The 22375-nt window shown below is 42.8% G+C and overlaps 1 protein-coding gene across 4 annotated transcripts; it reads right to left on the reverse strand.

The window, feature by feature from the left end:
• Positions 1 to 6913: 6913 nt before the first annotated feature.
• On the reverse strand, positions 6914 to 22329 carry CNBP (CCHC-type zinc finger nucleic acid binding protein). 4 transcript variants are annotated; one of them, XM_054482170.2, is made up of 5 exons: positions 22125 to 22329; positions 8989 to 9105; positions 8780 to 8872; positions 8411 to 8609; positions 6914 to 7907 (listed from the first exon to the last, which is right to left on the reverse strand). In XM_054482170.2, exons 2-5 carry the CDS (start codon positions 9089 to 9091, stop codon positions 7790 to 7792), a joined length of 513 nt encoding a protein of 170 aa, XP_054338145.1. In that variant the 5' UTR covers positions 9092 to 9105; positions 22125 to 22329; the 3' UTR covers positions 6914 to 7789. The 4 variants fall into 4 exon arrangements, with proteins under 4 accessions (XP_054338145.1, XP_054338143.1, XP_054338144.1 ...); XM_054482168.2 differs by having other exon boundaries at positions 8968 to 9105; XM_054482169.2 differs by having other exon boundaries at positions 8411 to 8612; positions 22125 to 22298.
• Positions 22330 to 22375: the final 46 nt, after the last annotated feature.

Below are 22375 nucleotides of genomic sequence, written 5' to 3' on the forward strand. Positions count from 1 at the left end.
AAGGATAAAGATTCTTCCCTAGAGCTCCAGAAGGAAAATAGCCCTGCTGACACTTTTAGTCCCATAAGACGTATTTCTGACTTTCAGAACTATAAAGAACTGGTATTGTTCTAAACCACAAAGTCTGTGGTAGGTTGTTAAAGCAACAATATGAAATACAGATTTTGGTACCTCCAAGTGGGATGCTTCTCTAACAAATACCTAACTGTGGAAGTGGCTTTGGAATTGGGCAATGGGCAGAAGCTGAAGAATTCTGAAGATGACAGGAAAAGCCTAGAATGCCTTAATTATTAGTAGAAGTATGGGTTAGCAACTCTGCTAGTGAGGACTTTGAAGGAAATGAAAAGCACAATAGAAGAAGTGCACAGCGGCTCACACCTGTAATCCCAGCACTTTAGGTGGCCGAGGTGGGAGGATGGCTTGACCCCAGGAGTTGAAGACCAGCCTGGGCGACATAGGGAGACCCCATCTCTACAAAAATTTAAAAGTTAGCCAGGCATGGTGGCTTGCCTGTGGTCCCAACTCCTCGGGAGGCTGAACTGGGAAGTTACTTGAGCACAGGAGGTCAAGGCTGCAGTGACCCGTGATTGCACCACTGCACTCCAGTCTGGGCAAGAGAGACCCTATCTAAAAAAAGGAAAAATGTAATAGAACATATAGTGTTAAAGAATATGTAAATCATCATAAAGACTGTTAGTAGAAATATGGACATTAAAAATCCTGCTGGGGTCCAGGCGCAGTGGTCACACCTATGCCAGCACTTTGGGAAGGCAAGACAGGCAGATCCTGAGGTCAGGAGTTTGAGACCAGCCTGGCCAACATGGTGAAACCCAGTCTCTACTAAAAATACAAAAATTAGCCGGGTGTGGTAACGGATGCCTGTAATCCCAGCTACTCGGGAGGCTGAGGCAGGAGAATTGCTTGAACCCGGGAGGCGGGGGTGGCGGTGAGCCGAGATTGCGCCATTGCACTCTCAGCCTGGGTGACACAGCAAGACTCCATCTCGAGGGGGAAAAAAATCCTCATAGTGAGGGCTCAGAAGGAAGTGAGGAGCATGCTACTGGAAATGGGAGGAAAGGGGGTCCTCAAATAGTGGGAGAAACTTAGCTGAATTGTGTCCTACAGTTATAAGGAAAGCAGAACTTGTAAACAACGAACTTGGATATTTAGCTGGGGAGGTTTTCTGGTTTCTTCCTACTGCTTATATAAAATGCAAAAAAAAAAAAAGAGAGATTGAGGGAAGAACTATTAAGCCAAAAGGAACCAGTACTTGATTTGGGAAATTCTCAGTCTTCTACATAGCAAAAGATGCTAAAATTAGGGGATTCACTGCAAGGAATGTGTGCTCTGGAGAAAAAGCCAAGGGTGCAGTTGTACGACCTTTTTCTAGTGCCTCAGAAGAATCAAAAGATCAGAATATTCATTCATACCGAAGGCTCTTTGAAGAGACTAGGCAACTGACACAACCATCTCAGCAGAAACCAGAAATAGAGATGAGATTATCCCCTCTGTCTGTGGAGGAGCCTCCTGTTTGTCTAATGGAATGAATTCCCACGACACACAAAGGAGACTCACAAGGTTCTTGAGAATTTTATACCAGCAGAAACACTGCCAGCTTGGACTGTGAGAAAAAGGACAAAACGTAAGAAAAGGCTTGAGCCTGAGGATATCCTCAGGTGGAACTGATGAGATGTAGATGAGATTTTACTCCACACCCCCCACCCCAATTATCAAAGATTTTACAAAAGTATCAATGGGCTGATACTTTGGGTAATTTGGAATAGAATACATGCATTTTGTATGTGAAATGGATGTGAAACTTTGGGGACCAGAAGCCAGACAGAATAGTACCCTCCCAAAGATGTAAATTTTCTAACCCCCCAAACACTAGCAGCCAAACAACCAGAAACTACCACCATGATGATCTGAGATAGCATTCTACCCAGCACTTTGGGAGGCCAAGGCAGGAGGACTTGAGCCCAGGAGTTTGAGATCAGCCTGTCCAACAGAACAAGACTCTGCCTTGAAAAATATATATATATAACAGGCGGGCCGGGCAAGGTGGCTCATGCCTGTAATCCTAGCACTTTGGGAGGCCAAGGCGGGCGGATCACCTGAGATCAGGAGTTCAAGACCAGCCTGGCCAACATGGCGAAACCCTGTCTCTACTAAAAATACAAAAATCAGCTGGGCATGGTAGTGCACACCTGTTAATCCCAGCTACTTGGGAGGCTGAGGTGGGAGAATCACTTGAACCGGGGAGGCGGAGGTTGCAGTGAGCCGAGATAGCACCACTGCACTCCACCCTGAGCAACTGAGATTCCGTCTCAAAAAAAAAAAAACCAAAAAAAAATTAGCCAGGCTTGGTGATGGGCACCTGTAATCCCAGCTACTAGGGGGGCTGAGGCAGGATTGCATGAACCTGGGAGGCGGAGGTTGCAGTGAACAGAGATTGTGCCACTGCACTCCAGCCTGGGAAATAGGGCGAGACTCTGTCAAAAAAAAAAAGAGAGGGAAGGGAGGGAAGGACGGACGGGTGGACAGACAGAAGGAAAAAAGAAAAGAATGAGCACACATTAATTCCTGGGAGTCTTGCATTTTAAATGATTTAAAATTCTTCCATTAATTGTTCCTCATAACTGAAGTCATCCAGGATATCTATCATCCATGGCTCTCAAACCGTAAAAACCACTTAGTACAAGATTAATGGGGAACTTCAAGATGAATGGACAAAACTGAAATCACCAAACCGATTATGTTTATGATCACCAAAACTAAAACCTGACATTTTGCACCTCTTGATATGATGCAACAGGAAGCACACTGCATCTCCTATGATATATTCTTGTCTAAAAGAAAGAAAAAGAGGTCAGGTGCAGTGGCTCACGCCTGTAATCCCAGCACTCTGGGAGGCCAAAGCAGGCGGATCATTTGAAGTCCGGGGTTCGAGACCAGCCTGGCCAACATGGGGAAACCCCATCTCTACTAAAAATACAAAAGTTAGCCAGGTATATTGCTTGAACCCGCAAGGTGGAAGTTGCAGTGAGCCAAGATCACACTCCCACAGCACTCCAGCCTTGGCGACAGAGTGAGATTCCAATGCAAAGGAAAAAAAAAAACCAGGCTGCCATGGTGGCAAGGCACCTATAATCCCAGCTACTTGGGAGGCTGAGGCAGGAGAATCACTTGGGAATCAGAGGTTGTAATGAGCTGAGATAGCGCCACTGCACTCCAACCTGGGCAACAGGGCAAGACTCTGTCTCAAAAAAGAAAGAAAAAAAAAACAGAACCTCTATATATATATGTTTATATATATGTAAAATCAACCTTCTGAATCTACCATTTTACAAAAACCACAGGGGTTAAAAATCATGTGAAACAATATCACAATGATACAATCAGCCAAATATAGGTCATAGGATCAACCTCAGGTTTTCTTCAATAAAGACAGGTAACTGTTAAGAGACTTAGACACTTAAGAGACATTACGAAACACATGTATAGAGAGGATTTGGATCTTGATTCAAAAAAACAAATTAGAAAAAATATTTTCATCAAGTGAAGAAAAAAATTTTTTGAGACGGAGTCTCGCTCTGTGGCCCAGGCTGGAGTGCAGTGGCAGGACCTCGGCTCACTGCAAGCTCCACCTCCTGGGTTCACGCGATTCTCCTGCCTCAGCCTCCCCAGTAGCTGGGACTACAGGTGCCCGCCACCACGCCCAGCTAATTTTAAGTGAAGAAAATTAAACACAGAGTTATGCATGCCACTAAAGAATTACTAGGCTGGACACAGTGGCTCTTGCGTATAATTCCTGCACTTTAGGAGGCCAAGGCAGGAGGATCACTTCAGGCCAAGTAGTTTGAGAGCAGCCCAGGCAACATAGCAAGACCTCATCTTTTTTTTTTTTTTTTTGGAGGCAGTCTCGCGCTATCCCCCAGGCTGAGGCACGAGAACTGCTTGAACCCAGGAGGTGGACGTTGCAGTAGGACAAGATCATGCCACTGAGCTCCAGAGCGAGACTCCTTCTCAAAATAAGAAAAAGAAACACATTAACCTAATGCAACTCATAAACGCTGACTGGATCCTGGTTTGGAAAAAGTAGCTACATAACACTTCTTAGACACAATTATGCTATTTGAATACAGTATTAGGTATCAGATACTAGGGAATAATGTTTAGATACATTAAGTATGATAATGGTATTGTGGTAATGAGAACATCTTACAAGATGCATGATAAAGTGAAGTGTCACGTCTATAACTTACTTTCAAACTATTGTTAAATCTAGATCGATAACACATAGGGGTTCATTGTACTTTTTTTTTTTTGAGACGGAGTCTGTCTGTTCCCCAGAATGGAGTGCAATGGCGCCAATCTTGGCTCACTGCAACCTCTGCCTCCCGGTTTGAGGTATTCTCCTGCCTCAGCCTCCTGAGTAGCTGAGAATCAAGGCGTGTGACACCACACCTGGCTAATTTTTGTATTTTCAGTGGAGACAGGGTTTCCCCATGTCGGCCAGGCTGGTCTCGAACTCCTGACCTCATGATCCACCCGTCTTGGCTTCCCAAAGTGCTGGGATTACAGGCATAAACCACCACGTCCAGCGTGACTCCTTTTAGTTAGCCGGATTTCTCTGTAAAATACACATTTTCATGTTGCATTTGCTTTCCAGTCATCCAGGTCAATGCAAATAAATTTTATCTTATAAAGGAACGCTTTGAGGTCTCCTGTGAATAGGTCCTTAATTATGTTGTTTCAAAAGGTCTCAAAAGGCAACTAAAGTACTACAAATTCAGCACAAGGAATGGGTCCATGAAGCAAACGAGTTCTAAATTTTAACCAACCCACTTTACTTTTTCCCTTCCCAACACACAAAGCTGTGATTAACACAGGAAAAGTATTATTAACGAGAACTAAGCTGACCTAAAGAGCCATAACAACATATCCCATTTGCTATGTTTTAGGTCTCCTACATGAGGCCCAGAATTTGGGGGGAAATAACTCCATGTGCACACCAGCCCCCAAACCTCATTTAACACTGATGCCTTCAAAAATAAGTCTTTCCCCCAACCTAACAGTGATGCCTTCAAAAACAAGTCTTTCCTTATGCTGTTTCATACATATGGTAGAAAATAAAATTGTCAAGATATTTATTGTGTTAACATGTGAGACATACAATTTGCTCAGTAAAAATAGCACATGAAAAAATATTATAAGCTTATATTCATAAAGAAATGAGTATGTTATTACCTCTTTTTCAGCTTGCTTGGGACTATTAATTTGACAAGGTTGGAATGTGCACAGCACAGCTGAGACACCACCATTTTAACACTGAATCACTATACCATGAACTGACAGAACCCTGCATGAAGGATGAAAACTCATACCCAAAGTCAAGAATCACACAGCAGTATGGAGGGGGAAAACGAACTAAATGGAAAAAGTATATGACGCTAACTGCATTTAATTTCGAAGTGGGGGGAAACAGGGCATGGGGAGTGAATAATGGTTGAAGTTCCAGGCTCTAATTGTACATCCTTAAGTAAATTAAGTTTAACTCATCTATTAAAAAGTGAGTTAAAACAGATGAGTTTTAAGGTCCATCTCAACTCTAAATGAGATACTAGCAAAAACAAGGAATCCACCACTTCAGATCCTTATGAAACCCAGGAAAAGGTGGGGCACAGTGGCTCACCTGAGGGCAACAGTTGGAGACCGGCCTAACCAACACGGTGAAACCCCATCTCTACTAAAAATAACAAAAATTAGCTGGGTGTGGTGGCGGACACCTGTAATCCCAGCTATTTGGGAGGCTGAAGCAGGAGAATTACTTGAACGGGGTGTGGGGGTGGGGGGTGGAGGTTGCAGTGAGCTGAGATTGCACCATTGCGCTCTAGCCTGGGCAATAGAGCGAGACTGTGTCTCAAAAAAAAAAAAAAAAAAAAAAAAAAAAGCCCAGGAAAACACAAAACACTAAAACAGCAATGGTATTAAAACTGTTCAGAATCGGCCGGACACGGTGGCTCGCGCCTGTAACACTAGCACTCTGGGGGGGGGGCAGGTGTATCACCTGAGGTCAGGAGTTCGAGACCAGCCCGACCAACATGATGAAACCCAGTCTCTACTAAAAATACAAAAAATAGGCCGGGCGCAGTGGCTCATGCCTGTAATCCCAGCACTTTGGGAGGCCGAAGCGGGCGGATCACGAGGTCAGGAGATCGAGAACATCCTGGCTAACACGGTGAAACCCCATCTCTACTAAAAATACAAAAAAAAAATTAGCCGGGCGCGGTGGCAGATGCCTGTAAGTCCCAGCTACTCAGGAGGCTGAGGCAGGAGAATGGCGCGAACCCGGGAGGCAGAGCTTGCAGTGAGCCGAGATCGCGCCACTGCACTCCAGCCTGGGCGACAGAGAGAGACTCCGTCTCAAAAAAAATAATAATAAAATAAAAATAAAAATACAAATACAAAAAATTAGCGGGGGGTGGTGGCGGGTGCCTCTAATCCCAGCTACTCAGGAGGCTGAGGCAAGAGAATTGCTTGAACCTGGGAGGTGGAGATTGCAGTGAGCCAAGATCACGTCACTGCACTTCAGCCTGGGTGACAGAGTGAGACTCCGTCTCCAAAAAACAAAACCACCACCACCACCAAAAAACCTGTTCAGACTGAACACAGAACTCAAGGGCATTATTATAATAGATTACAAAGTGAATTTTCTATAGCTTTGCAAAAGTATCTAAATCCCATACATCCTTTTAACAGCAATTTTCATTATTGAAGACATGACTTAAGTACAAAAAGAAAAGTCCAAACTGTCAGCTTTCAGTCCTCCACATTCCCCTCTTTAATACGGTATTTTGCACTATATACATTAATGAAAATTTGAAACAAACAAAAAGAACTTTAGTCAAACTCCCCTTCCTCCTCCAGCTTTATTGGAATAGTTTAAAATTACATTTCTATTTTCTAGGACTTCAGTTGCTCTTTCCATCTGACTTTTAAAAACTGATTACAGCAAATGAAACACAGTTGTCTAAGTGATATAGTATACAAAAATAACATCTTGATTTCTGTGAAAATGCATTTCTCTGCAATTCCTGAATAGCTCCAAATTATGCTAACTCTGAGCATTGATGTTTACTCTGGGTTTTAGATTTAGTCTTTGAAAATAATGTGTTCTAAACCTTTGCCATCACCATCTATGTGTCCAACATCAACACTGTGATGAAGTTGTTCCTGTTTAGGCTTTTATTCCGATTTCTCTCGAACAGCCATTAACACGCATGTTTATCTTTTTGTTTACTCCCACTCAACTGTATGTTCTATGTAGGGCCTGATACAGATGTTACTTGATGTTATTTAATAGCTACTGAGGTCAGACAATCCAAGGCCATCATTATACTAAAATTAAAGTTATTTATGGAAGTTCATAGACACTTCCAGAATTGGTTTTACCTCCTACATGGGAACATGTTCAAGAAACCCAGGACGGGCTTACTGGTCTGACTCAACTCTTCCCATTCATCAATCCCTATTCACCAGTGGCACGGAAAGGGGGTTCTTTAACAAAGCATTATACATAACACCTCTACCAAACTAAACATAAACTTTTTTTGTAGTTAAATGCAGAAAGTCGGTTTTTTTCCACCCCTTTCCTCCTTTTACACGGCAAGTAAAGCTCACTGGCCTGGGAGTTGCCTCTATCTGCCAACCTTTGGCCAGTGAAGAGGATTCAGAGAAAATAATACAACCATCAATCAGAAAAAGGAGGGGCGACAAAGGAAAATAATTAGGCTGTAGCCTCAATTGTGCATTCCCGTGCAAGGTGCCCTGACTCGCCACAGCGGTAACAGTTGACTTCACTTGTCTTGCTGCAGTTGATGGCTACATGACCAGTTTCACCACACCTAAAAAAGAAATTAACATAGTTTTCACAATGGGCCTCAGAACAAAACTGTCTACCAAAGCAACAGCCACCATGCAGAACAAAACGCCTGATCTTTGTTTTCATGCAATTAACTCCTAAGGTTTCAGATATGTACACAACATTTATCAAATTATACACTTACATGTCACAAACAGGCAAAGATTTCTGGTTACATGATAAAAGATTTATGTATATTACAGAGCTTTCTATGAAGTCTCTGGAAGTTTCAAATTATAACACTCTTACTTTTATATATTAAAAAAGTCCAGTTGTGAAAACTGCCCAGGTACCATAAGCCACAGGATATCAGGGCAGAATACAGAATTATATAGAGATAGACTGCCAGTTACATATGCTGAAAATTGGTCTTATCTGGTCACAGCTAAGTTTCACTGAATTTACTAAGTCCCTTCCATTTATAGCTAATTCATCTCTGGAAGAATCTGCAATGAGTTTTCTTCTAACAACATTCTGACACCTTACCTATAGCACTTCACTTTGGTGCAGTCTTTTTGAATGTGTCCGAATTCTCCACAAGAATAGCATTTCTGCTCATCTGCATGGTCGCAGTCACGAGCCAGATGGCCTGGTTTGCCACAGTTGTAGCAGCATTGCTCTCGCTCTCTCTTGGGCTCCTTGCAGTCCTTGGCAATGTGGCCACCTCTACCGCAGTTATAGCAGGCTTCAACAATAAGGAAAAAAGAAACAGGCCAAGACTATAAAACCTTTACAAAGTGTTACGTTTTAAATTATACAATACAAAACCTCAAAGGTGGAAATGCTATACACAGTTGCATGTGCTCACCTCTCCAAGCTCTAGAGGGGTATGAAAAGGAAGTGTTAAATACTTACCATCCTCCTGAAGATCACAATCCTTGGCAAGATGACCAGACTCACCACAGCGATAACAGATGTCTGGAAGAGACGAGGAAACAAACTGGAAACCTGTTTTGAGCAAAAACAAAGAATTCGGCTAGTCAGACCAGTCTTGATACTAACAAATACTGAAGTACTTCAAATTTTTCTATTCGACAAAATACCTCTATCCGAGGTAAAACCACCTCTGCCACGGCTTCTCATTCCACGACCACGGCCTCCACCAGTAGGACATTCCCGGGCCCAGTGGCCAGATCGTCCACACTTGAAGCACTCATTGCTGCTCATGGCTGCAGTCAGATCTTTGAAATATTAAAAGTAACAGCATTAAACCACTGAAAGTTCTTTTAACTTTTATTCTCTATTAAATGTATTTTTGGAAAATTATTCTGGGGAAAAAAGCTAGCTAATATATTGGTTAAAAAAATAGCTGGGCGTGGTGGCTCACGCCAGTAATCCCAGCACTTTGGGAGGCCGAGGTGGGTGGATCATGAGATCGAGACCATCTTGGCTAACATGGTGAAACCCTGTCTCTACGAAAAATACAAAAAATTTGCCACACGAAGTGGCGGGCGCCTGTAATCCCAGCTACTTGGGAGGCTGAGGCAGGAGAATGGTGTGAACCCAGGAGGCGGAGCTTGCAGTGAGCTGAGATGGTGCCACTGTACTCCAGCCTGGGCAATAGTGAGACTCCGTCTCAAAAAAATAAAATAATCACACAACTACATGCTTGGGTATTATAGACCTATTAAATACAAAAAACAGCCGGGCATGGTGGCATGTGCCTTTAATCCCAGCTACTCGGGAGGCTGAAGCAGAAGAATCGCTTGAACCCGGGAGGTGGAGGTTGCAGTGAGCCGAGATCATACCACTGCACTCCAGCCTAGGGGACAAAGTGAGACAGACAGACAGACAGACAGAGACACAGACACAGACATACACACACACTGGCAGTAATAGTCATTCACTCATTCCAGGTCCAACTTAATGGACACATTTGCATGGTTATAAGGCCTATATAAGCTTTATTTTGGGCAAATAGAAGTCATTTATTTACTCACATCAAAAAATTGGAATAACCCAAACCAATGAAGCTGTAAAATGGATTCTCGGAGTGAGGAGTCAGTGAAGGAAAATACTCTCTTAACCTTAGCACCTGACGTACCTAGTTATACTGCAGCACTTGCCTGGTGACTGAGATATTCTTTAGAACAGATATGTTAAAACAAATGCAAGATACAAATCTTATCTCTAGATGGTACAAGTACAGTAGGCCCTCTATATCCATGGGTTCTGCATCCATGGCTTCAACCAACCTCGGAATAAAAATATTCAGTGGAAAAAAGTTGCATCTGTATTGAACATGCAGACTTTTCTTGCCATTATTCCCTAAACAACACAATGTTAACAACTACTTATTCAGCATTTACATTGTGTTACGTATTATAAGTTTATTCAGCATTTACATTGTGTTAGGTATTATAAGTAATCTAGAGATGATTTTAAAGTATGTGGGAAGATGTGCAAAGGTTGTAATGCAAGTACTACACTATTTTATATCGGGAACTTGAGCATAGGAGGATTTTGGTATCTGAGGGAGTTCGTGGAACCACTTCACAGATACCAAGAGATGACTGTATAATAAAAATAGTAGGAAAACGACCATGAGTTATACCAAAGCGCAAATAATAGCACCTACAGCACTGGGACATTTGTGTTTTGTTTTCTTTTCTTTTAATCTCCCCTTTCCAAATGTTTCTGTAATGTAATTTTACATTTTAAACAATGCTACTTAGAATTTCATAATAAACTCCTTTAATTGGGTATCATTTTAAAATAAAAATAAAACTCCCACTAAAGCAAATGGATTTTGTACTTATGTAACAATCTAAAAATAAATTGAGGCTATTCTTAAAATAGAATGAAATGGAATAGAATGGAATGAAAACAATGCAACTGTATTTTCACACTTCCATATCTAAATATTTTTACCCTTAATTCCATTGTCAAACAATGGCACACAAAATCGTATTTTAAATATCCTCTCAAACCTAAGCACAGGCACCATCATATAGAAAAACATATTTCCAACTGAGTAAAACTTGAGTGGATTATCGAATTAGCTAACCCAACCACAGTGCCAAAGACCCAAAACGCAGTCAGAAAAATGGCAAGGTTCTCCACTTTCAGTAACTGTTTAATCATTAACCTGTGGACAAATTTAGTGACTTAAAATTACGCTGAAGTTGAGTTTCAAAAAGTTCCCATTGTCAAATATACAAAAGAAAATAACCCAATACTCACTTACCCGAACTCTGTGCAATCTGATTTAGGATAAATTCTTAGAGAAATCTTTCTACTAACTCTTGCCACTTGCCTATGAACATATCACCAAAAAAATTATTTGGCTATGAGTTACTACCGGTGCTTTCAGATGTACAAAACATTTCTAGTCAGAAGAAACAGCCAGTGAAGGATATTAATAACAGATTTTTACAGAATTTGAAATAGTATCTGCTTTGTCATCATTCTTTTAACTGTACTAGTATTAGCATCCTAAATTATGTGAAGTATTTGCTGGTTTCCACCACAGAGAAGAGTCAGAATTAAAAACAAACAAACAAAAAAAACAAATGGCAGGCAGGGCACGGTGGCTCACACCTGTAATCCCAGCACTTTGGGAGGCCGAGGAGGATGGTTCACCTGAGGGTGGGAGTTTGAGACCAACCTGACCAACAAGGAGAAACCCCGTCTCTACTAAAAATGCAAAATTAGCCAGGCTTGGTGGCGCATGCCTATAATCCCAGCTACTCAGGAGGCGGAGGCAGGATAATCTCTAGAACCTGGGAGGTGGAGATTGTTACAAGCCAACCTGGGCTACAAGAGTGAAACTCCATCTCAAAAAAAAAAAGGTATATAAAATGATCAAAGTAAAAAAGCTGCTTATGGCACCACTTCCTCCCCATCTTCATTTTGTATCTTCTCCAGTTTAGTGAGATCAGCTTGAGCTCATTTAACTATTGATCTCAAGGAATTATTTGCACATAAATGATTACTTTTACAGTGTAATCCAGACAATTTGCAAGGCCTGAATATCTTATAATTTAATGTTTAAACAAGATACATCTCTTTTAGAAAATACAAAACAAGGATGGGCACAGTGGCTCACACCTGTAATCCCAGCACTTTGGGACGCCAAGGCAGGAGGATCACCTGAGGTCAGGAGTTGGAGATCAGCCTGACCAACACAGTGAAACTCCATCTCTACTAAAAACACAAAATTAGGGCAGGCGCAGTGGTTCACGCCTGTAATCTCAGCACTTTGGGAAGCAGGAGGATCATGAGGTCAGGAAATCAAGACCATCCTGGCCAACATGGTGAAACCCCAACTCCACTAAAATTAAAAAAATTACCCGGGCGTGGTGGTACGCACCTATAGTCCCAGCTACTCGAGAGGCTGAGGCAGGAGAATCCCTTGAACCCGGGAGGCGGAGGTTGCAGTGAGCTGAGACTGGGCCACCGCACTCCAGCCTGGGTGACAGAGCGAGACTCCGTCTTCAAAGAAAGAACAAAAAAAACTATTCTGTAAAACAGATATGCACCTCAGTGGCAAAGGCAGAACTTTACACACTAGAATATAACAGAAGTTTTAGATGTTTTGCTTTTTTTTTTGAGACAGTCTCGCTCTGTGACCAGGCTGGAGTGTGGTGGCGCAACCTTGGCTCACTGCAACCTTCACCTCCCGGGTTCAAGCGATTCCTCTGCCTCAGCCTCCCACATAGCTGGGACTACAGGCGTGCACCACCACGCCCGGGTAATTTTTTGTATTTTAGTAGAGACAGGGTTTCACCATGTTGGCCAGGATGGTCTCGATCTCCTGACCTAGTGATCCACCTGCCTCAGCCTCCCAAAGTGTTGGAATTACAGGCGTGAGCCACTGCGCCCAGCCTGTTTTGCCATTTTTAGTCACACAGAATTTTATTTACTAGAGTAAATTAATGCTAATAAAGAAAAAAAAAAACACTAAGTCTTAAAAGGGAAGAAAAACATTAATAGCCTCCAAATGTCATCAATATGACACCATGATTTTAAAAGAGGTCTTTGAGTGGCCTTAGGTACTATGTATGTAATCTGCCCTCTCCTCCCTTTGGCTAACCCTATCACAGTGAATCAGGTGGTCTACAGTTTCACTGGTAACTGGTCCCTTGTGATAGACTTGTCTCTTTAATAACATTATTAAACTAACCACTTTCCACAATGTTTTAGACTCACACTACTTATATTAGGCAGCAGGTCCCCATCCTAGCACTCATCTCATATGGATGTATTTAGTTTAAAGGTCTTTACATAATTCCATGATATTCCTTAGGAAAACTAAGGTAAGGTAAGACAGCTGAGAATCATGGCTCCATGAGTCTGTCTCATTGCCTATGACTGCTCCTGGCTGGAATTTCACTGCACTGTCCTGGTCTCCCCTGCTCCTTTTCCACCTGTCACAACTTTTTCCAACCTTCACGGGCCAACTCAAATGCCAACTCTATAAAAGAATCTGACTACATCTCCCAGCCTGGAACTACCCTTCCTATTAAGTCCCAGGACACTCTGTTAATATCTGTCTAATGGCAGTACCATATTGCCTTGTATCATATTCCTTGAAGGTAGAGACCAAGTAATTCACCTTTGAATCATCAAACACCCCATATAGTTATCCTTTTAGTAGCCATTATGTAACTCAGTATTTTAATTCTAGGGGGGCAGGGGTCTTTAGCAATTTGGTGAAACTACTTACCCAATCCAATCTAATCAAGTACTAACAACAAAGCACCTGAATTATTGCTATCAGTCACAAGAGTTACTGCACCATTAATTTGAAGTAATGATGTATTATCAATTTTGTACTCACTAAAGACTGACTACAGTCACTCTCTGAAACTCTCAGCTTTCTGAAATCATAGGTAAGGTTCTGCCCAGATGAATTTAGGATCCACAACTTTCAGCTTCTGACAGGGATTAGGGCCAACCACTCAAAAGACATTCCCAATGTAATTTTTTTTAAAATCCAGTAACATAAGTATCTTCTACTTGTAAATGTTATTTTGAGGATTCCAATCTATAATAAAGCAAATACTAGAAAATATCAAAGGAAGAAAGCTGCTGAATCATAAAACCATGAAAATTAGATTTTTTTTCAGATTATCTAACACAATCCCCACGTGTGGCTGAGAAATGTACACCCAAGACAACTAAAAAAGCCAGCAGCCAGGCCAGAACCTCTAATTTGTCATCCAGGTTCTATTAGTCCAAGAATTCATAATCAATTGGATTTCAATACTATTTTATGCAAGCTACAAAACATACTAACTTCAATAAAAACCAATATACTGTTTTTCACTTTTGTCAGGCAGCAGGAAAACACTTAAGTTTCTTCCTTTTGCTAAAAACCACTAATATAAGGGACCACTTACTGAAGGTTCCTTGGGTTTGTGTTTTCTCTGGAAAAAAATTTTCGTGAAACCTGATATATGTATACTGCACTGATGTAGCCTGCCTGACACTATAAGAGATTTTGGAACCATATTCAACCTGGGTTAATCACTTAACCCAGTTTAACTACTTGCTGTGTTACCTCAAAGACATCTGACTACCCATCTCTGTCTTATTTGTAAAAGGGAAATAATAAAACTGATGTGTGTGGTAAGAATTGTTACCTTGTGCTTAATAGATATTCAATTTAAAAACCAAAGTTTTGGTCTTCTCAGTAAATATTCTTTCCACTTTCGCCAATTACCTTGGATTGCTTACAGAGAGTAGACAGAACTCAGTCCAATGTCTACTACATAGCAGGTTTAGAGTGAGGTTAACTGCTTATACTTATTTCCCACCTTACAGTCTATTTCCTGAATGGAATGGGGAAGAGATTAAGAGGAGAAAAACTGGTGATTTCCAAATCAGTTCACATTTTCAACTACCAGACATCAAGATATTTGTCCTAAGTTTCAATTTTTGTGTATCAAATGTTTACGACACAAACCACTTTAAAGGGTGGTAGGAGCACAAGGCATGTCAGGCAAGAGAAGAAATGACTAAGACAGTCAAGATAAGGTCTGGGACGGGCGGGGTGGCCCACGCCTGTAATCCCAGCATTTTGGGAGGCCGAGGCAGATGGATCACCTGAGGTCAGGAGTTCGAGACCAGCTGGCCAACATGGTGAAACCCTGTCTCTACTAAAAATACAAAAATTAGCTGGACACAGTGGTGAGTGCCTGTAATCCCAGCTACTCAGGAGGCTGAGGCACAAGAATTGCTTGAACCCAGGAGGCAGAGGTTGCAGTGAGCCGAGATCGCACCACTAACACTCCAGCCTGGGCAACAGAGCAAGCAAGATTCTGTCTCAAAAAAAAAAAAAAGATAAGGTCTGACAAGACTTAAGATTCACTGTGAGGAGCCATGTATGCTAAACTAAGAGGTGTAACTATTTTACAAATTTTGAACTTATCTTGGAATTAAAGAAACCACAAATGGTTACTATACTAAATTTGTCTTCCTTAATGTAATTGTACCATACTATTGATACTAAAAACAAATATAGTAAACTACTAAAATCTAACAGTATGTGGTCAAGACTAACAACCAGGGTTCTAATAAATAGAATGATCATAACTCTGTCCTAGAAAATACATTTAAAATAAAGTAGCAACAGGAAAGTTGGAGATAAAAATGATACTAGCAAAGTAGGGTATGATTCTGGCTATCTTTATTACTTTATATGGTTTTCCTAACACAGCTGTACACATTCACATTTGTATATATCCTTACTTTTCGCAAGCTCAGGGTTATCTCCGACTCATTCATGTTGTTCACTTAACTGCATTTAGACCATATTGGAGCTTTTGCCCTCTGAATGTATATACGTATGCACATTATTATGCTCCATTAAGTCAGTTTACTGTTCCAACATGGTACTGAAACACTTCAGATTTTTTTTTTTTTTTGAGACAGAGTCTTGCTGTCACCCAGGCTGGAGTGCAGTGGCACAATCTCGGCTCACTGCAAGCTCCACCTCCCAGGTTCACCCCATTCTCCTGCCTCAACCTCTCGAGTAGCTGGGACTACAGGTGCCCGCCATGACGCCTGGCTACTTTTTTTTTTTGTATTTTTAGTAGAGACAGGGGTTTCACCGTGTTAGCCAGGATACCCCAGATTGTTTTAATAAAAACAAACTATGGGGCCGGGTGCGCTGGCTCACACCTGTAATCCCAGCACTTTGGGAGGCAGAGGTGGGCGGATCACCTGAGGTTTGGAGCTCAGGACCAGCCTGACCAACATGGAGAAATCCTGTCTCTACTAAAAACACAAAATTGGCCGGGTGTGCTGGCACGTGCCCGTAGTTCCAGATACTCAGGAGGCTGAGGCAGGAGAACCGCTTGAACCCGGGAGGCAGAGGTTGCAGTGAGCCGAGATCACACCATCGCACTCCAGCCTGGGCAACAAGAGCGAGACTCCACCTCAAAAAAAAAAAAAGCAATGAAAGGAAGCAAATATACTTTCTGTATTACCTGCATTCCAGCCAGAATAATGGAAAACAGAGTACTTACTCAGGAGCAATTCTGTATTTTTATCCTGGTTCCTGAACTTACTGCCTGACCTTGGTTAATTACATCCATTTCCGCCTGCCCTGATTACTTCTTGAAGAGTTTTAACAGCTGGATATCTATGAGTCAGTCATTAGTAAACATATCTATAATCTTACAAACTCACAAGTTATGTATTCTTGCTCCATCTTAATGACAAACTAAACATCTGACATTGGCCAGGGGCAGTGGCTCATGCCTGTAATCCCAGCACTTTGGGAGGCCAAGGCGGGCAGATCACAAGGTCAGGAGATCAAGACCATCCTGGCTAACACGGTGAAACCCCATCTCCACTAAAAATATAAAAAATTAGCCGGGCATGGTGGCAGGCGCCTGTAGTCCCAGCTACTTGGGAGGCTGAGGCAGGAGAATGGCATGAACCTCGGAGGCCGAGGTTGCCTGGGCGACAGTGTGAGACTCCATCTCAAAAAAATAAATTAAAAAATCTGACACCAAGTGACTTACCCAAAGCCACACAGCTAGAAAGTACTACAATCAGAATTTCAAGAGTCTGGCTCTCAATCCTCTACAAAGGCTTTTGTTAAGAGTCAAGGCCGGGCGCAGTGGCTCATGCCTGTAATCCCAGCACTTTGGGAGGCTGAGGCACGAAGATCACTTGAAGTCGGCAGCCTGGCCAACATAGTGAAACCCCATCTCTACTAAATACACAAAAATTAACTAGGCGTGGTGGTGCGTGCCTATAATCTCAGCTATTCAGGAGACTGAAGCAAGAGAATTGCTTGAACCCAGGAGGTGGAGGCTGCAGTGAGCCGAGATCATGCCATTTGCACTCCAGTGTGGGTGACAAAGCGAGACTCCGTCTCCAAAAAAACTAAAAAAACAAAAATTAGCCAGGCGTGGTGGCACATGCCTATAGTCCCAGCTACTCAGGACGCTGAGGCAGGAGAATGGCTTAAACCCAGGAAGCAGAGGTTGCAGTGAGCTGAGATCCTGCCATTGCACTCCAGCCTGGGTGACAGAGCGAGACTTTGTCTCAAAAAAAAAAAAAAAGAAAAGAAAAGAAAAAAGTTAAGTGGTAAAGTACACAAAAATGCTATCGTAATATATGACAAAAATGCTATTGTGTAGTATTTTTAAGGTAGGGAATTATACCAATTCAATCTCTACTTCAAAATATTACATAAAGGTATTACTACTACGTATCTAGTAACTAAGAAAAAAAAAGCCACGCACATTTGAATTGTAATGCTGTAAGTATTCATTCTGTATTTCTCTTTAGATAAAAATCAAAGTAAACTAGAACTGATGGCTTTTTAAAAAATCTACAGTCATAAAAATTTTGAATTCATTCACACAGGTTTCTTGAATCTTAAAAGATAGATATTTTCTTTAACTTCACGGCAGAACTTAGGAGTCTCACCAAACACAAACACTGGCAACTTAGATTCACTAGTTAACACCTCATTTGTATTTATGGAGCCATTCCAGGTGATCATTGTAGCACTCTCATATTTCTAATTAACAAAATCCTTCTAATTACAACTTAAAATTTGGTGGCCTCAAGTTCTCACTTTATTATCTCAGTAGTTTTAAACATGAAAATGCTGCATAGCTTACTGCAATCACTCAATGGCATTCCCTTGCTGCTGCAGCATCTGACACTGCCAGAACTATTAAGTGAGACAGTAAGGAAAGAGGGTTCTCCACACAGCAGGCCAGGATGCCTTGGCATCATTCTTCTGGCTCTCTACTTAATGTAGGAGGCTAGGAAGAGAAAAAGGAACCAACCTTTTTTTTTTTTTTAATTTTTCATCCCTGCAAGGAAAAAAAAGCAGAATCTCTCTGTGGTCAAATCTTCAGCCAATAGACAAATCATTCCAATTAGTCCAATGGTGGTTTCACTGTTTTTTTTTTTTTTAATTATCATACTTTAGGTATATCTCCCAATGCTATCCCTCCCCACTCCCCCCACCCCTCAAGTCCCCAGAGTGTGATGTTCCCCTTCCTGTGTCCGTGTGTTCTCATTGTTCACTTCCCACCTATGAGTAAGAATATGCGGTGTTTGGTTTTTTGTTCTTGCGATAGTTTACTGAGAATGATGATTTCCAATTTCATCCATGTCCCTACAAAGGACATGAACTCATCATTTTTGACGGCTGCATAGTATTCCATGGTGTATATGTGCCACATTTTCTTAATCCAGTCTATCATTGTTGGACATTTGGGTCGGTTCCAAGTCTTTGCTATTGTGAATAATGCCGCAATAAACATACGTGTGCATGTGTCTTTACAGCAGCATGATTTAGTCCTTTGGGTATATATCTAGTAATGGGATGGCTGGGTCAAATGGTATTGCTAGTTCTAGATCCCTCAGGAATCGCCACACTGACTTCCACAATGGTTGAACTAGTTTACAGTCCCACCAACAGTGTAAGAGTGTTCCTATTTCTCCACATCCTCTCCAGCACCTGTTGTTTCCTGATTTTTTTAATGATTGCCATTCTAACTGGTGTGAGCTGGTATCTCACTCATTGTGGTTTTGATTTGCATTTCTCTGATGGCCAGTGATGGTGAGCATTTTTTCATGTGTTTTTTGGCTGCATAAATGTCTTCTTTTGAGAAGTGTCTGTTCATGTCCTTCACCCACTTTTTGATGGGGTTGTTTGTTTTTTTCTTGTAAATTTGTTTGAGTTCATTGTAGATTCTGGATATTAGCCCTTTGTCAGATGAGTAGGTTGCGAAAATTTTCTCCCATTTTGTAGGTTGCCTGTTCACTCTGATGGTAGTTTCTTTTGCTGTGCAGAAGCTCTTTAGTTTAATTAGATCCCATTTGTCAATTTTGGCTTTTGTGGTTTCACTGCTTTTAGGCACCAGTTTGGTACTATCCCATATACATGCCATATATTTTTTATTGAACTTTAAAAGACAAGTAGAATTGTTGGCAGGGCACGGTGGCTCAGGCCTGTAATCCCAGTACTTTGGGAGGCCGAGGAGGGTGAATTACCTGAGGTCAGGAGATCGAGACCAGCCTGGCCAACAAGGTGAAACCCCGTCTCTACAAAAAATACAAAAATTAGCCGGGCGTGGTGACACACGCCTGTAATCCCAGCTATTTGGGAGGCTGAGGCAGGAGAATTGCTTGAGCCTGGGAGATGGAGGTTGCAGCGAGCCGAGATTGTGCCACTGCATTCCAGCCTGGCCGAGAGAAAAACCCTGTCTCACAAAAAAAAAAAAAAAAAAAAAAAAACCAAGTACAATTGTCATAAATCATGTAACAAAACACATTTATACTTTAAAAAAAGACATTTCCCTGAAAAACCTGGCCAGGCGCGGTGGCTCATGCCTGTAATCCTAGCACTTTGAGAGGCTGAGGGAGTCGCATCACAAGGTCAGGAGTTCGAGACCAGCCTGGCCAACATGCTGAAACCCCGTCTCTACTAAAATACAAAAACTAGCTGGGTGTGGCAGTGGGCGCCTGTAATCCCAGCTACTTCGGAGGCTGAGGCAGGAGAATCGCTTAATCCGGGAGGCGGAGGTCGCAGTCAGCCGAGATCGCGCCACAGCACTCCAGCTTGGGCGACACAGTGAGACTCCCTCTCAAAAAAAAAAAAGAAAAACCCCTGGTCTTCCACTGATTTGGTTCAAAATATTTTACAGAATGCACCATCTGAAATACATTACCTCTCCTGTTACCAATATGAAAAAAAAAAAAGGACCTTTGGTTCCTCAGAAAAACACAAACTGTTATTTTTTTAAAGAAAAACTTATCAAGAGATGAAATCGGAAAAACTTAAGTCTTTAATTCTGCCCTTGGGAATGTAATAAATTATTCCTTTTATATTCCAATACACAAAGAACTCTTGTAGATAAGAATCAGGCTCAACAAACTAAAAACAGCATGTACCTAGGATCCTGGCAGTTTACAGGTGTTTGATTATCCTTAACCAGAGTAACTCATTAGAAGCATTTAAAACTATTTAGGAGGGGGGAGGGGGAAGCCCAGGAGATAAGGACTGCATCTCGTTATCTTTTTGAAACCCTCAAAGCTCTACACTCCAGTTATACTGCTTGAGCAAACAAATAACATAAAATTGCTAATTTAAATTCGAATGGAAATACTAACTGGTTACGTTTCACTCCAAAATTGGGTCAAATAGGAAACGGGGAAAAATCTACTTTTAAAAATGTAATTTAAAAGCAAGATGGGGATATTCACTAGACCTCCTTCACTCTGAAAAAGACACAAAACAAATTCAGTTTTGGCTTATCTTACCTCTTCTGAGTCCTTCTGAATAATGCCTGAAACACACTAGCTAAAAACACAGACGATTACTGAGCAATGTTCTCTTTTTACAAGACCCCCAAGACCAGAAACAGTCACTTCCTTTGGAAGTGCCCTGTGGCTGAGGCCATGTGTTTAACATGTGGGAACAAGCACAAGCCTTACCCAAAATAAAATCAACACCTAAACCCAAATGTGGACCATTATGCCATTCTAAAATAGGTTCTCACGATATGGAAAAATCTAGATGGAGGAGAGCTAGTTGAATTTCGTGTCTCGTTTGTAATTACATCTGTTTCATTAATCCAAGAAATGATGCAGACTACCGCCCGCTGCTGTGGTTTTGGAGGTTTGACAAATTCGTGTTTTTTCTGGTAACGGCGCTTTTAAAGGATCCCAGCAACTTAAATCGTGTTGACTCAGGGAAAGTGAGCCCCATCAGCCCCTTTTGGGATGATAATGTAACACAAGCAACTTAGTATTTAAATGACGATAAAAATTCAAAAATCGGAAAACTATCAAGTATAGGGAGTATAAACTCTAAAGGCTCCCAAGTCTTCCAGCAGAGTCTCGTCACCCCAAACACAAAGGCTTCTTCAAGAACCTTTTTCTTTCGTTTTTTTTTTTGTTTTTTTTTTTTTAAAGGACGGAGTCTCTGTTGCCCAGGCTGGAGTGTAGTGGCGCGATCTCGGCTCACCACAACCTCCGCCTCCCGGGTTCACGCGATTCTCCTGTCCAGCATCCGGAGCAGCTGGGATTACATGCGCCCGCCACCACGCCCGGCTAATTTTTGTATTTTTAGTACAGACAAGGTTTCACCATATTGGTCAGGCTGGTCTCGAACTCCTGACCTCGTGATCCGCCCGCCTGGGCCTCTCAAAGTGCTGGGATTACAGGCGTGAGCCACCGCGCCCGGCCTAAGAACTCTTTTCTAAGGCCCCCAAAACCCTTGGCACATGGCCCGCCAGGCGCACGACCCCAGCACATGGCCGGCACGACTATATCCACCCCATCCCCCCCTTCATCCGCAGCCGAGAGCCTTTCCCCACCACACGGACTTCTTCCAGTGAGTTCCCGCCAAATCCACCCTCGGTCCCTCATTCCGCGACCCTCGAAGCGTCAGGGCCTCGGCCCCAAGGGCGCACGGGCGGGCCTCCTCTGCCCTAAGCCTGCGGCCTGGGGTGCGGCCCTGGCGCCGAAAGACCCGCATGCTCGGCGACCCAGCTTTCCAGGACGAAGAAAGGACAGAAGTGTCGTCCGACAGCGGTGGGCCAGAAACCCGGGTCCGAAGCGGCGGCAGCAGCCGAGCTTCCCGCCTGACGCAGCAGCGGCGCAGGCCAAAGTGCGGCCGCCATCGCCACCTCGCCGCTCCCTACCCTCTCTGTCCGCCACAGACCCGACCCGCACTGCGGCTCCCTCAGCGCCGGCCCCCTCCCCCAGCCCTCACCTTCCGCGTCGGAGCGGTCCCGCAGCGGCGGAGACTCGGACGCAGGCCTGGGGAAGACGGCTCGCAAGGTAGAGGCTGTTTATTTTGAGGGTCCTTGCCTGCGCCACACGCGGGTCTGCACACGGCCCCACATACGCCGCTGCGCACGGCTCTCCTCCGCCTCGCCCACGCGGCCAATCAGCGCGAGGGGTTCGGCAGTCCAATCAGAGTCGCCCGCGGGAGGGCCGCCCACTAGAGCGCGGCGCGGCGCG

The sequence above is a fragment of the Pongo pygmaeus genome, chromosome 2 (assembly GCF_028885625.2).
Source record: "Pongo pygmaeus isolate AG05252 chromosome 2, NHGRI_mPonPyg2-v2.0_pri, whole genome shotgun sequence".
Taxonomy (NCBI): domain Eukaryota; kingdom Metazoa; phylum Chordata; class Mammalia; order Primates; family Hominidae; genus Pongo; species Pongo pygmaeus.